The sequence below is a fragment of the Echeneis naucrates genome, chromosome 21, assembly GCF_900963305.1.
Source record: "Echeneis naucrates chromosome 21, fEcheNa1.1, whole genome shotgun sequence".
Taxonomy (NCBI): domain Eukaryota; kingdom Metazoa; phylum Chordata; class Actinopteri; order Carangiformes; family Echeneidae; genus Echeneis; species Echeneis naucrates.
This window is the reverse complement of record NC_042531.1, coordinates 2,747,660-2,763,903: the sequence shown is the minus strand read 5'-3', so window position 1 is coordinate 2,763,903 and position 16,244 is coordinate 2,747,660. Positions and strand designations below refer to the sequence as shown.

Sequence of the window (16,244 nt, the reverse complement as noted above, 5' to 3'; positions counted from 1 at the left end):
CAGGATGGATCAATAAAACACAGGCTTGATATGAAATCGTGTTCGATTCCCGCATGAAAGTAGCATGTTGTCTCATTTACCTGTTTGCCCGTTGCACAAATCCACCCAGATTTTTACTGTTGTTTTTATTCCCGAAGCTAACAGAGCAAAGGATGTTATAACAACAACAATGACGACGCAGACGAACAACACACTGCTGTCACTCAAGTTTACAGGTATATTACAGGTAACCATGGCAACTGGGGACAAAGCTGTGGGTCGTTTCAGAGAATCGGGGCAAAAAACTAAACAAAACAAAAACCTTGACGGTTGTTACAATTTAAGACACATCAATGAGTGAATAATCCCCCATTACAGTAAACAGACCCGCTGTAGTTCGGTTTGAATATTCATATTAACAGGAAGTGTTTACTAAAAAAATGCTCCATACTCAAGGAAATGGAGGAACCAATCACCTGAGGGCTGGGCGACTCAAAGCCTGTGAGGATGTGATTATGATTTGATAAACTCACAAGCAGATTATTTCTTTTGTTTGTGTGTTTGTTTGTTGATTGTGTTGTTTTGTGGGATCAGGGAAGTGTCAAGATGCCGCTTCTGTTGCCGTGGAAAAACACATCATTCTGTCAGTCAGATGAACAGTCAAGATGTACTGAAAGAAAGATTTCAAGAGAGATTAAGCTTCCCCTCTCAGCTAGCTGTTATGGTGGTGCATCCGGTTGCACGTCCGGGTTCATTTGGCTATTAGTTTCAAACCCCAGAGACTTCCGACAGACAAACGAACCCTCCTGGCTCACAGCCGGGTGTTTGGCTCCAGATCAGCACTGTAAACAACAACACCGACTCCAAGATGCACGTTTTGCACACGGAGAAACTTCTCCTCCGCTGGCACTCACCACCGAGGTACAGTTAACCTGTCAGTTTGAGAACATGTGTTACGCCGTCAAAATATCGCTTGTTTACTTAGCCTCTGTTTTTTTAAGCTGTCAAGGTCTCATTTGTTGTACGCGGCGGTGTCAGACGTAGATGGGATGGAGAAGCGAAGCAATTGCAGACGTGTTTGAGGTGCAAGCTCACATCAGAGAGGTTTTGTCGGCTCTTCAAGTCAAGATGAATCGCTCAAAAAGGGACAAACGTATATAGATTGAAAGACAGATGAGAGAAGTAATCCTACTTCTGATCCCTAAAGGATCAGACGTAGAATCTGGAAGACTTTTGACAGATTAAAAGTGCTGTGCTTGCATAATAACCCCCGTTCTCATGGTGGTGCGTTAAGATGCCATGCCAATGTTCTCATTTCCCCAATGAACATCTGCAACTGCACTGCAGCTCAGCCATAATTTGAGTCTTGGACAAAACAGCTTGATCCACTTTAGTCACACTTGAAATCAGGATTAGAAGAATCTCTTGGCAAGTGATCTGACAACAGTCAAATCAGGTCAGGCAAAATTCACAGGGACGCCCAAAAGGAGAACGAGCTCATGCTGTCAGTTCTGCTGTGCTCTGGTCGGCCAGATGGATGGCCAATTGCCACTCCAGATGTGCTCAGAAACCATCTGAACTCAAACTAGAATGGCATCCAAAAACAAAAAGCCTCTAACGCTGGAAAGAGTGAACTACGCAGTGATGGAAGAGAGTACGGGGATAATTGTAATCAGGTCGGTGCCAGTTTTCATTAGGTTCCCCGCCACAGGCCCTTAATGCAGCTCTGCACCAGAGTGCAGCCAGAAAGCAGGAGGGGATGTTTTTGTGCGATTGTTGTGTGATTGACCATTTTTTACGGCTGCCGGGGCCTCTGGTTGGCGGAAGATGAGGCTGACAGCTTTAGATCACTGGAGTCTTAATCTGCTCCTGCCTGTTGGATGTGATGTAATCTCACGCTGCAGGATTAAGAAGGAACGCACACATACACACAAAAGGAGCCGGAGCATTTTTCTGTGCGGTTCTCAAGGGTCACTGCATGGGTTAATAGACTGTTTGAGGCTTCTGAGAAGTGGATAAGTGAGGCTGCCCTGTTATTTTCCCCAGCTCTTGCCTTTAAACTCCTCCGCCAACAGGTAAAGGTGCACTTTGAACCTACATGTTTAACTACGCCAGGATGCATTTTCTAATATAACCGTCAGCTGAATAAATCAGAGCTTGGAGAGCAATGAGATCCTGTCAGACCCGTCCTCCACATACTGTCAGATTTAAATGTAAAGTACATCATTAAAAAAAAAAGAAGAAGTTATATGCAGAGTGATTTATGTGTCTTCTCTCCGTTTGCTTTCGCAGATACTTGCAATGGCCCTCTCGTATCAGCGCTGCCCCATTCGTCCTTTCAGAGCTCCTCTCAGTCTTCGGTCAGTTACGCCGCCTACAACGCCAAACTCAACAGAAGAGATGGTGAGTACAGCAGACAGTGCTCCTGCACGGATTCCAGCATTTCCAAAATGCTCCGCTTGTGCACCACCCATCTGCTCTACCAGCGGTTTCTGATGAACATTAACAAGAGAGGCAGCAGACCAGAAAACGCTCATCAGAACCATTTTGGTAATGGTCATATGGTCATTGTTTTGGAAGGCGGTGACAAATGAGCTGTGAAGTATGAGGACTTGCTGCATTCGCTGCAGGCCGTGGCTCAGATGGACATCGTTTGATTGTTTTTAAAGAGACGGAAACGTAAAATTAGCTTTCAAAGTCATTTTCAAAATGCCACATGAAGGCGGCGGTTGTAACACGGCGAAGACAGTGACGCCGTCTTGTTTTAGTAAAATGAGGCGTCAGCTGCTGAAGGGAGTCCTTGGCTTTCATTGAGCCACGGAGAGGACAGTTGTTATTGACAGCGTAGCCGGGTCACAGCGGGGCCGGGCCAGGGCTGCTGTCTCCAGGGCACTTGGATCCGCCCCAGAACGGCCTGAGGAGTCGACTGCCAGAGGCAATATAGAACTAATAAGAGACAAGATGCCAAAAAAAAAAAAAAAACAGCTTTGCTGTGGCTATTTCCAAATGTCACATTATTAGTATGGGAAAAGGAAGAGTCTGATTGCTTTGACACAGTAAACTGTCTTGTCATCATCTCCCGTCCCTGCGGTCCCCCGTCTCTCCTCGGGTACAACTTGACGCCTCTCAAGTAAAAAGGGGTGGGGGTGGGGGCTGCTGTTGAATAAATATCACCCAACAACTACAGCTCCCATGAGCCTCGGGCCATCACAACCTGATCTGAGATACAGTTGGTGAACGCTAACAAGGACAGAAATGCAATATACAACATGTCTGTCCCTTTTACCGCTGTCACATCTTTGCAGCCTGTGGATGTAGGAAGCATAAATGAAATACCGATAATGGGCGGTGCGGTGGAGCAGTGATTAGCACTGTGGACGCTCGAGGTTAAAACCCAGAGTTTGTTCCTGCGTTGGTTCCTTCTGGCTTTCTTCTAAAGATATGCAGGTTTAGGTAAAAAGCAGAGTGAACATGTGTATCTGCTGCTCTCTGTATGTCTGCCCTGTGATAGACTGGCTCTCTGCCCAGGACGTAGAAAAGCAGAATCTATAATAGATGGATGATTGATCTCTCTTCTCATTCTGGGAAAGTGTTGTCAGACTTCTGGACTCTCAATAATACCAACATATAATGACAGTCTTTGGGATGGACATATATATATATATATATATATATATATATATATATATATTATATGAGCATGCACATATGGTTATTTTATATTTTATTTATGTTACATCTAGTGTATGTCACATAGAAACTCTGCTGTACTCTGATGTATTAGTTGCAGTTGTAAACATTTCACGAATCAGAATTGTCGACCTACACGGTGGCAGCTGCAGTGTAACTTCACCTTGAAGGCCTTTACAAACACTCCCTGTGTACATAACAGGATTTTATAAATTCTTTTGCAATCTGAGCCCACTGGCGACGGAGCACAAACCGCAGCAATCCACTGTGCATCGACAGAACCGAGGTTTGATGGACCCCCCATCGCTCTCTCTCTCTGTGTGCTCTCCCTCAGGAGCAGGAGGCTGGTCCCCCATGGTGACCGACCAGGAGCCCTGGCTCCAAGTGGACCTCAGGGAGCAGGTGGAGGTGACGGCCGTCGCCACGCAGGGACGATATGACAGCTGGGACTGGGTCAGCAGTTACTTGCTGCTCTACAGCGACACGGGCCGGGCCTGGAAACAGTACCGGCACGAGGACGGCGTCGGGGTGAGTCTCCGTGTCTGATCCGCTTTGTGCTGTTTGCAGTCAGCATTATTTTTTGTTTTAATATGACTCAATTTGGGATGAGCGAAAATGCTTTGGATAACGTTGGCTATTGTTTATTTGCGGCTATTAACGGTGAAATGAGCTTCTGTTCTTTTTGGTGGAGAGTTGATCAGGAGATGATTGATGCCTCCCTTGTGTGGGTGCATGTGGTGGAGTATACGGAGCTGCAACCCAGAGTTGATTAGCTGAGCTTAGTATCACAGCAACGAGCAGCTGCTTTTTCCAAAGCTCCTGAAATAACTTTTCTTTTCTTTTTCTTTTTTTTTACATCCAATAACAAATTAAAAAGTTGTGGCTTTCAGATGTAATTATCTAAAATCAATTTCTTGGCTCAAAGCCTGATAATAATAACCTCAGCACATTAATCTTCAAGCCAGAAGGTGAATAAGAATATTTCCCAAAGTGTGAAACTAAAAATGAGAGCAGGGTCAGTGACTAATGTAAGTGGGATGTGAGGCTGCTGTAGTCCTACTTATGCCTCTTTTCTCTTTTGTGCGTGTGGCCACACTCAGATCATAAACACTGACACTAAGAATTAGATTTAGCCGTCTGTCACATGAGATAACTGTTTTTCAAGCGCTGCGCTCAGTGGACCAATTTATTGATGACATTGCGGCGCGGTGTCAGATAACTTGTCCTCTCACTTTTTCAGACACATTACCAAGTGTGGGAAGTATCTGGTGTCAACGCCATTATGATATAGCTTCTTTGAATCCTTCAACACAATATGATGGTGTTGCGTCAACCTGTGCAAGAAAATAGCATTGTCGGCGCATGTAATTCATTCTTAATTGTGTTTGCCCCAGTAATGTCAAAGGCTCTTTAACAAGATTTCAAATAGTTTTTCAGTGTTTTTTTGCTGGTTGGGAGGGAGTGTAGTTGCTCACTGGCACGGCACTGCGGCAAAGTGCAAACTGCTTTTTTTTTTTTTTTTTTTTTTTTTCTGATGGTTTTCATTGCGTTGAAATTAAAAGAGCACCAAAATTCGAGGGTGAACTCTCTGCCTTGTGCTGCATGTTGTTTTGAATTATTGATGTTGCTCGGTATTTAAAAATGCATTATCTAAAGTACACTAGAATGGAAGAATTAGAGATGAAATCAAACATGAGGATGAAAAGCTCCAAGCCAAGTTGAAGCAAGGTCACAGTCTTCCTCCACCAGCCCTGTGAGGGATGCATGACTGTCCCTAACAAAACAGATGTGTGTTCCTGCGCACAGAAAAGTAGTCCCATCAACAGTTTTGTCATTTCAGTCCTGCTGACTAAATGATGTAGTTTATTTTGAAAATTACAGACTCTGACGGGCACAAAGCCTACAATGAATGTAAAAGGGTTTCTGTGTCTTTTACCCCCCAAAACAACTGAATTGCCAGTTTTTGTAGGTTAAACTTGAATTGAACTTCAATAGAAATTGATTAAATACGTCACTATGAATAACAAAGAACTAGAAGGTTGTAACGTTCCCCTCCACACACGTTTGCTTTTGTAATGTATAAAAAAAAAAAATCCTCTGCTACAATTAGGATTTTGTCAGACATGGTTCTCACACATCACTGACCTAACCCTTAACCACATCTGACTCTCGGATCAGGAGTCTGCTGCGGTCCAAAAAACTCTGACTACCCACACGTGATCAGAATGGTTAGTTTGTGTTTGTGTGATCTGTTGGCGTGTAACCGGCGGTGGCTGACACTGTGTTGTTGCTAATGCTAACTGCGACTCTCTGTACCGAAGGGTTTAGAACATGAAACTCTTTCTTTATAAGATGTACTTCTGTTGGAAATGTGCGATTAACTGTATTTTCATGTAGACATGTCATCATGTTTTAAAAACTTTCCTTACTTTGGAGTCTTGAAATAAAACAACACATGGTCTGTAAACACCTGACCTATGAACACATTGTGTAATTTTATGTGTGGTATTTCTCTCTATGTAAACGGAAACAAAAATACCACATCTATATTTTCAATTAGAGACAAATAATAAATGTAAGATGACAGTTCATCAAAACTTACGTGAAATATGTATGTGCTGTTCACTGAGATATTATATCCGCTGAGTGATTTTTGTGAAATATCGTGTTAAACGGCTCGCAGCTTCTTCCACACACTGTCAGCCCTCATATCATTATGTCTGAAAAAAGGAAATAAAGCCGCTGTGCAGAGGAAAGCTGAAGCATTTTGTGTCGATATTGCCAAGATGACCTGCAGCTATCACCCTTTTGTAACTGACTCAATGGAGAGAGAGAGAGTGAGACAAGAGAAAGATGCTTAATTTCTTTCAGATTCTGCACAACAACAGTCAAAACAGGCCATGTCCCCCTGAAACTTGGCACGCAGCACAGCCAGGCCTGACCGGTTGTAATGCTTCACGTCTTTGCTGATGTGTATTAAATGCACGCTCACACAGAAAATGTAACCCCCACCGTCCCCTCCTTGGGTCTTCTCTGGTGCACATGTGAACTCGGAGTTTGAGATGGTGCAGGATGAGTAGCAGCCAATTAGTCTGCAGTGTCTGCAATGAGGCTCATACCCAAGCTGACTAACTACAGCTTTCACCAAGACCTTTGGCTGATACTAACCCACATCCGTCTGGCATTTTAACAAGTGAAGCTCAAAGGTAACAGCTCACTGTCAGAAACTGAACTGAGGGGGGACTAATGAGAGAGCAGCAGCTGCTGATATGACTGCTAGCTCACAGCTACTCTCAGCTAATGCTGAGCCAAATTAGCTCCACAGAAAAAAATTAGCTCCAGAAAGAAAAACTGGGCTATGGGTCAATAATCCTGCTAGCATAAATTAGCCGGCTGCAATTTCTCAAAACAAAGCGGCATGCAGCGAACAAAGCAGCAGACACGCACAGAAAGTTGATCTGCACTGAAATAGGAAACAGTTTCTGTTCATTATGTTGGTCCTGAGACGGCACTACTTTGTCTGCAGGTGATTACTTATGATAAATATGATATATGAACTGAAATGTGTCATCTATATAAACGGCACATACATAATACATACGAAATCACATACAGACATCAACATGGATGCGAATCATTTGTGAAAATAGTTTTTTATTCCATCCATCCATCCTTTCCATTTATACCATCCTTCGTCTGTTCTCCTCAGCAGGAGTATTCTGCCTTATTAAGTACAAGAGGAACATGAGAAACAACAGGATGGTGCTACTTCACAAGCTGTTAATAACCCAATTAGAGCGAGCCAGGGAAGGAAATCTGTAAAAATGATTTATGTCTTTGGATGTTTTCAGGACGTGAAATGTGGACGCTAATCACCTTATGTGGCGTCAAACACAAAGAGTGACAGAATTATAAAGACTCACTGCTCAATGTGTTTCCTGTTGTGACAAATGATCCCTGTCCTGGATGATCCTCTCAAAGTAAACTCTGCAAAAACACAGCAGACCTCGGTTAATGTAAACGCCTGTATCATATAATAATTCTACTTCATGGAAATTTGGGGGTTTGTTTTTTTGCAAATATTCATAGGTGGGAAGAGGAATTTATTCTAACAAGGTGGGGAGGGGGGTTGAAATTATCATCATTATCCTTGGAAAGCCTTATTTAGAAATCTCTTCTAATCATAGCTGTGAATAAATGTGTGAAACAAAGTCTCCTCCTTCGGGGGAATTTTAAACATTAATTCTGCAGCATGTTAACTGCTCAGGTAGATCGGGATCTAACGAGGGTAAAACTGTTTGCTTGAGCGCCACAGAATAATTTTCTGCTACCACTGATGTTTATTTTAACAGCACAATAACAGCAACACTTGAGATTGTTTCAGCATGTCAATAGTGCTTGTAACATTATACAGGCTTTTGGTTGTTAGGTGTGAAAGGTGCTGAATTAGTTTGAGCTTGTAAATTGATGTACACAAATAGTCCCAAGGTTTGTAGCTGTGAGCCCACCTCAATGAAGCTGTAAAGTCTAAAGCAGGAAAGAAGCTGTGTGGCTAATTAGCAACATTAGCAGATTCTGGTTAGTAATGAGAAACTAAATGTAACACAAGTTGAAAAGTCAGCCCAACAACTCCAGATGCTGCGTTTGTAAATCAACATTTATGAAATTCAAGTTTGCACACATGCAGAAAAAAGATCTGTATTCGTAAACAAAGAAGATTTTTAATTGTTGCTAAATTGCCAATTAGCAGTCATATAAAATTTGATATAAACAGCAGCAGTACATGAATTTTTTAAATTTCACTGTGGATGCACCACATGTGACAAATAAAGATCTTGAATCTTGAATCTTGAATGTCAATGCACATAGCTCTAACTTTATCTATCAACAATATCTTCTAGCTAATTCAGTCTTTGTAAAGCGGTCTTCTTCATCTGTACACTGATAGGAAAGATCTGTATTTGTGAAAAAGAAAAAAGTATTTATACTGCAGATGTGTAGTTAGCAGTGGGAGGAAAGTGGTGAAGTGTAGAATAAGAGTATAGAATTCAAGGTCAAAATAACTCAAAATGTTGTTGTTGCAATTGAACCTTTGCAAACTTCTGAAATAAACATGCAGGCAGGTTATAAGCAGTAAAGACTTTTCTGCTGGTGCTACCTAAAGCTTGCTAATATTGCTAATTAGCAGTTTGGCAAGTGCTGGCACTAACACACACTCACACCTCCAGGTATGAACGAAGCACGTCTTAGTTCAGGAAACACGTTGCATCACGTTGTACGAGCCGAGACGTTGAAGGAACTCCTCGTCGATCCCGGTCAGGCGACTTCTGGCCGACCAAGCGGAGATCGGGGATTGAAGTAGTATTTCACTTGTGGCAAGGTCATCCGCTCGTCATTTCCACTATGTTTGCCCCTCAGGCTGTTTAACTGGCCGGTGACCTCCTGGAACGTACCGCTGTGTCTCCGTAGCCGGCAGCAGCGTTTATCCCCATATGAATTGATTAAAATAAACTTATGTGCCGCCGCTGTATGAAACATAAAGGAAAACTGACACAAGGGAGCTCATCACTGGAGAGGAAGAGTAAAGAGTCTTAATGAACAGGGAGGGGAAACTGTTCCACAGTGACAGAAACATAAATAGAAATAATGAAGTCACTGTGGGGTTGGGATTGTTTATGCGGATAAGGACCAACCTTGGTCCTCTGCCCCCCCTCCGTGGAAAATCTTCTGCACCCTCAGGCCCTTGTTTCAGAGACTTTGCCTCATCTCCCAGCTGGAACACACAGGATGATCTGCTGTAAGTTTTTCCGAAGCGGAGGTGGGGGGGGGGGATGGAAAGAAAAAACACGTGCGTCATATTTGGGGAAGGCCTCGGTGGGACGCTCTTGAAGCAGTATCGCTTTTGAATAGTAATAAGTAATAAGTAAGTAATAAGAGGGTTGTGGGCTAATGAATCATTAGGTCGGCTCCGCCACTGCCTCCATCAGGGTTCATTTGGCTCGTTAGATTTTCCAGAAGTTCAGATGGGGATTGAAGCGGAAAGAACGGGTTAATAATTACCTCCACCGAGGAGATCTGTCTTGTCTGTCTGTTTGTTTTTTCTCGGCCAGGTTAGGCAAAAAAAAAAAAAAAAGAAGTTTAGAACAGATTTTCGCCAAACTTGCCAGAGGGGAAGAAGAAGTCATAAAATTTTAGAGGTGATGTGGTTTAAGGGATAGATGCTATCATTTTCAATTACTCTCCTACTGTAAACGCTGAGAGATGGGAGCACCGCGACAATTTTTCAGGAGATAATATTTGGATCTTGATGGGAAAAAAAATCTGTGGTATTAAGATCTCTGACTTTCTTGCAGATCGACACAACAATAATGCGGTTCAGGCATGTGCAGGATTGTTTGGCCTTGGCTCGCTCTCCACCATTCTAGTTATCACATAAATAACAGGAAGAGCTTCATAAGCTTATGGCCTAGAATAAACAAAAAGGCCTTTTTTTCATTTTAAAACTTCCACCTGCATGAATTCATCTGCCTGTCAGTGTTACATTTTTGGTCGTTTCTCAAGAGGTTATTCTCTTCTTTTCCTTTTCATATTGGTTTGAATCAAACGAGGCTCCCATCCACCAAAAGCAAACAAAAAAAAAGATGTCATGTATTATCAGAACCGGGTTGAACACTGTTTGAATCAGATTTTGTGGACAGATGGAGGCTTGATTGCTCATATTGCTCATGTTATTGTCAGATCAACCTCTCTGCCACAAAGAGTCCTGATTTGGAGAACCATCCGAGTTTTGGACTGATTTTGATTAATGAACAATTCCTGAAGAGACTTGACCTCATTTAATTATTTTGTTTTTACTGAATTGTTGCTTATCTCGCCGTGAATATTCAATCCATATTCTGTTGAAAAATCTTCTGCTGCAAGAATAAAATACTTTCATGGCTATGACAAATAAATGTCTCCATCTGCCTGATTCCCAAATAAACACCAGTGGCTGTTTTTGATTTCTTTGCTGAAAGCACTCAGAAAACCTTGCATCTTTTTTTTTATTCCAAGGACAGCATGTTTCTCTTATTTCATTTGCACTAAATGCTGTTTGTAGAGCTACAGTAATACATTTTCCTCAACCAAACGTGGAAGCGCCCATGCCATTTGTTAATCCCTCCTGTGAATTTCCGTGCATGTATAAATTAGCCTAGCCTCTGCACGTTTTTAGACTCCACTCAGTAAATGGCTTAAAATTGGGGGAAGCGGTGGCATAAATCACAATAACAGCTTCAACGGTCACGCTGTTGCCTTGATTATCTACCAAGAACCAGCATCCTGGTGTATTTAATGATGCCCTTAACCCGCTGCTGTCCGTGAGCATCGGACGCTCGTCGGTGCAGCTATTCATTATGTTTTTGTTGTTGCAAGAAGCTCAAATTACTGGTTTTGTCTGACTGCGTTGTGCCGTTCACGAAAGCCCGCAGCTCCACTGTCAATGATCTATCTTTTTCCCTTCTTCATAGTACGAGTACGTATTGATCTGATATGTCACCTGCCCAGAATCGGTTATGAAGGAGCTGGTAATCAGTCATTTGAGAGGCGAGGCTGTTTGTCTCTGTTTCGGTCCCCATCTCTCATTTTCTGTCTGTTTCTCTATTCGTGTCCCCCGGTGTCGGGCTGAAAAAAGGGGAAGAAGAATGACATCTCGCCGTAGTGCTCGGGTTTTTGTTTTTAGTCCTGCAGGGAGAAAACACAATACTAGAGCCCTTATTTTGCCTCGGGCTTCCTCAGTGGTCATTTTTCCTCCATCTCACATGGACCCGCTTGAACGGATATTCTCATATTTCCTCACCGCACAATGATTCTTATCACTTTACATTAAATAGTATGGGCAAGGGTAGGAAGAAGACATCGCCCTTGGCTCAGCTGTGTCAGCACTTTGTTGTTGTCAGTTCTATTTAAGGATTTTTTTTTTTTGCTTATATTTCAAGTATTCAGCTAAAAGTGGAGATTTTTCCACTTCCAGGTAAATATCAGTATTTACTTCAGATCTGAGGTGATTTGCTGCACCTCTTATCCTATCTCAGTTTGACGCCGCCATCACAACCACAGCTTCTGTCCCCTTCTTCTCTCCGCTCCCCACAGAGGTTGGTCGGGAATGTGAATTCCGAATCTGTTGTCCAGAACAAGCTGTCCCACCCGGTGAGGACGCGCTTCCTGCGTTTTGTCCCCCTCGACTGGAACCCCAGCGGCTGGATGGGCCTCAGAGTGGAGGTGTTCGGCTGCTCCTACAGTGAGTACGGCACACATCCTGCAGATGATACCGCACTTAAAAAGCTCTCAGTCGGCACATGAAATATCTGCACTTACACCGCCTGAAAGGATTGGTTGATTTTTAGCCACAGCTTGAAGCTACTCTCCTGATGGAGAGTAATGAGGACAATTTTCTCTCCACCTTCTTTTAACATGGTGTTTATTATGTGCAGACCAGCAGTCAAATGACTGATAGGAAGACAGACAGGGTGGGAAACACAAATGCACATCTCAGCACACCCAACACTTAAAACTGTAAATTAAATGTGCTACAGCAGCTTTAGACAAATGTTGGACCATCTGGTGATCCTTTTACTCTGACTTTCATTTGCTGAAAAAGTGCTAAGACATCAGCATCATCTTTTCACAGTGGAATATTATTTTGAAAAGGCAGCATAAAAAAAAAAAAAAAAAATGGTGGACGATAAAAAAAAAAAGTCAAAAATAATCCAAAACAAACAGCAACAGCATCGGCAGCAGTGGAAACAGGGGAAGAGGCAGCACACTAGCTCCACATCAAAATTATTGTAAAACCTTTGAGCCTGAAAGCTTCTTTATGTGGCTGTGCGAATAAAATCATCGGGGTTGTGTCAGGGTCAGACCGTGCAGGCTGAAGTCACTCCGTTCTTGTTACTTTGAGTTTTTCATCTTCAGTCTATTGTAGTCAATGTATCAAGTGTCTTGTCCAACAATAACATGCTAAGGCTACATTTACACTAAATCTGTAATTCACATGTTAGCTGTTTAGCCTAAATGTGTAGAGCATTTGGGATTATCTTTGTGTATCACTATGTGCACTTCTGTACGGTCCAAGCTATAAAATGGCGTCTCCTGCCGTTATAGCTTCTGCTAATATGCAGTTTGAAAAGAATTGTACTTGCCCAAGTTGCCTTATCACACTTGATCTTTTGGTAACGACCTCTTTTGTTAGAATAAGCAGAGATCACCCACAAACAGCATCTAAACACAACTCGTGACACTAACTGGTTACAGTTGGTTTGTGGATATATTGTTGTTCACACCAAACAAGAAAGAGCAAACCAAGCTGATAGTGAGCGAAGTGAATTAGTTCAGTCCAAAGCCAGAATGAATAATCATTTATAATAATAACAATAATAATGACATTCATAATAATTGTGCATAAGGAAAATAGTTACAAATTAAGACTGAAAGTCATAACAGATTCAAAACGATGACAGTTGTGAAGTTGAGCTTTATATAATACTTTACATAAGAACATATATAACACTGATGTAATTTTTAAATATTCACGATGGGAAAAAGAGATCCACAGTTAAACATCGCTTTCAGATGTGAGAGAGTCCTTTCAAGGTCTCTCCTGTACAGTAGGATTTATGAAATCTTGCTGCAAAGTACAGAAAGATTTGGCAGAAGAACAATGACCTACAAAAAGCACAAATTCAAATCAGATGGAAACCTGCCCAGTGCAGCTTAGACCGTTACAATGCAGGTACTAATATTAACGCCAGCGTCAAAGCTTCAACACTCAAACGGACACAAGTGGGCGGATCATGAAAACCACAGTTGCGTTTGCTTGGTCATTTGTCATCTTGTCTTGAAGGCTGCACCAAAGTACCAATTTTGTTTTAAAAATACGTTGAGGGGTTTTTTTCTTTTTGTCAGTTGCCATGGCTTAAATACCTCATTATATCAGGATAACGTGCTTTTATTCTGGAGTCTGTTCACGTGGGCTGCATCACTGAGTCATTGCTCTGCAGTGACAGGAAAAGGTGTCCCACATAACTGGCACACACACACACACAAAGTGACAAAGGAGTAAATCCGAGTAAAGTGTGGCACACGCTGGCTACCTTTGGCTAATGTTGTGTCAAATGGCACGGTGTGTCATCTGAAACGATCCCAAAATAGACAGGATGGGCCGACTCAAACAAACAAACAAAAAAAAACACCTCCGTGTTTCCGTTTGAGTTAATGCAGCTCCTCAAAAGGTACAAAAACTTCTGGGCAAAATATGCTCATATCCATTTTTTCTCTAAATTATTATTTTTCCATGGAAGTGTGTCATTCAGCAGAGAAACAAAAAAAAAACAAAACTAAGAATTGGCATGAGCATCAATGTTTACTTATTAATGAAATGAGTTAAATTAATTTTTTTTTTGGGTATTCATTATGGCATCTGACATAATTACATGAGCCAGGAGCTAAATTAATTAATGCTGGACAAGACAATGAAATAGAAATAAATGCAGGTAGCTTATCAGCTCTGAATAGCTGCTATCCCACTTTGCGACTGCAGTGAGTTGATTTGGTCCTTAAATTACTGAAGTTAAATTATGTAGACACATAAACACTACACACCTTATAACGCTGATAATGGGCCGCTAACCAGGAAGAAACTTGTTTTGATTCTCACAGTAAGGTTATTAAATTGTTATTTAGGACTAACTGTCATAAAACAGGTTTTAAAATAATTCCATGCTTGTGACTGTAATGAGAAGCAAAAAGAGATCTCAGGTCTCTGAGCGTGTGGTAGAAGGAAAAGTTTTTCACACACACACGGCAAAATTAATAACCTGAGCAGTCCTCAATAAAAATACATGTAATGGGGATTCACTGGGACACCTCTCCCACGTGTTGTGAAGCAGCACTAACTAGACAACCTGCTGAATTACCGCACTGTGAAACACTGTGAAACAGTTTTATGATGACCAACGACCAAACACAGTGAAAAATATTAATGTTGGTACGCTGCCACTCTGGTGTGGATGGCTCTGACAGCCGGGCAGCCGGCCTCACTAGAGATGAAGACTGTGATTATCAGAGCTGCGCTTCTGGATAATCAGTGGAACTGCAGCTTCGGCCTGAAGACGCTTCATATTGCAGAGGTTTGTTTTTTGTTTTTAGTTCACAAGTGTAAAAGCCGTGTCAGTGACTGAGCAGCAGCTCCCCTACATATAATGAAGCCGGTGTTAATGCTACAGCTGAAGCGAAGCTATTGAGGCAGCTGTGGTGAGAATGTGCAGACAGTGTTGGTACACTTTTTACAGACAAAGCTCTTCACATTCAGAAGAAAGAAATCAAATTAGTTAAAAACAAAATACAACAACAAAAGAAGAGATGAACACAAAAAGTAGCACATGCTATCTGCCTGTTTGGGTGAAGGATACGTTGATCTGTATTTTGGGGACCTGGCTATGGAAGTTTTGTATTTGGGTATATTACACACAACAGCCAGCTCCAACTATTTTACAAATACCAAAGAATGCCAATCAAATGCAGCTTCTTCTACACAGGATTTATAAAATTAAAATCAACACCTGCCAATATCTGGCTGGCTCTCACCGATGTCAAAGGGCACAGTTGGCATTCGCTCCAGCTTCGAATGACCTTCTTACTGTATTTTTGGTACCGGCTCAGAACCTCTGGGATGGACATGACCTTTCCCAACATGCAGCATCATGTGACAGACATGTGGTTAATCCAGTCACCTTCCAAGTGTCTTTTTCAACTGTAGCTTCCAAAGAAGCCCTCCCAGATGGTTCTGTGTTTCCAACCATATGGAGCTTAATGTTTGAAAAAGAGCGATTACTTAAATAAAAACGAGACTTGTAATTGTGATAGTCTTTATTAGTCACAGCTTTGAATCCATCATTGAGTTAGATTTTCATGAACCTGTCACATCAAAAAATACTCATTAATCCTACATGCATAAGTATTTTCAGAGCAAATAAATAAAGCCGGAGCTTCATGTTCTAGCCACTTCAGTAACCCTCCAAGTGTGCTGAAAAGTTTTTTAACTGCCGTTTTTTTCCTGCAGAGTCGTATGTGGCAGACTTTGATGGCAGAAGCTCGCTGCTGTATCGGTTCAACCAGAAGTCCATGTCGACGGTGAAGGATGTGATCTCTCTGCGCTTCAAGAGCCATCAGGCCGAGGGGGTGTTGCTGCACGGGGAGGGGCAGAGGGGAGATTACATCACCCTGGAGCTCCACCGAGGACGGCTGGACCTTTACCTCAACTTAGGTGAACTGTGCTGCACAGACCTTCATTTCCAGACCAATTCGGGCTGTATGTGTCCGTCTTTGGACGAGTTGTGACACTTTTACAACAAGCAGGTGTTGACGATTTTACTTTTCATGATTAATCACGGTCAGAGCGACTTGATAGTTGCCATGTGGCTCATTTCCTCCTCGAATATTTTAATATATTTTGGGTTTAAATCTTTAAGCCAGCAAATGTTTGACATTTTTATTTGATAAATGATTTTAACATAATTTCTCTGCTGCTAATTTATCAT

The 16,244-nt window shown here is 42.1% G+C and overlaps 1 protein-coding gene across 2 annotated transcripts in view; it reads left to right on the top strand.

Moving 5' to 3' along the window:
• cntnap5a (contactin associated protein family member 5a) overlaps positions 1-16,244 on the top strand; it is a 73,956-nt gene that overhangs the window by 14,064 nt on the left and 43,648 nt on the right. For both annotated transcript variants that reach the window (XM_029530055.1, XM_029530054.1), the window contains exons 2-5: positions 2,272-2,382; positions 4,004-4,197; positions 11,800-11,947; positions 15,767-15,970. In XM_029530055.1, coding sequence (XP_029385915.1) covers positions 2,272-2,382; positions 4,004-4,197; positions 11,800-11,947; positions 15,767-15,970 — 657 coding nt within the window. The remainder of the gene's footprint in view (positions 1-2,271; positions 2,383-4,003; positions 4,198-11,799; positions 11,948-15,766; positions 15,971-16,244) is intronic.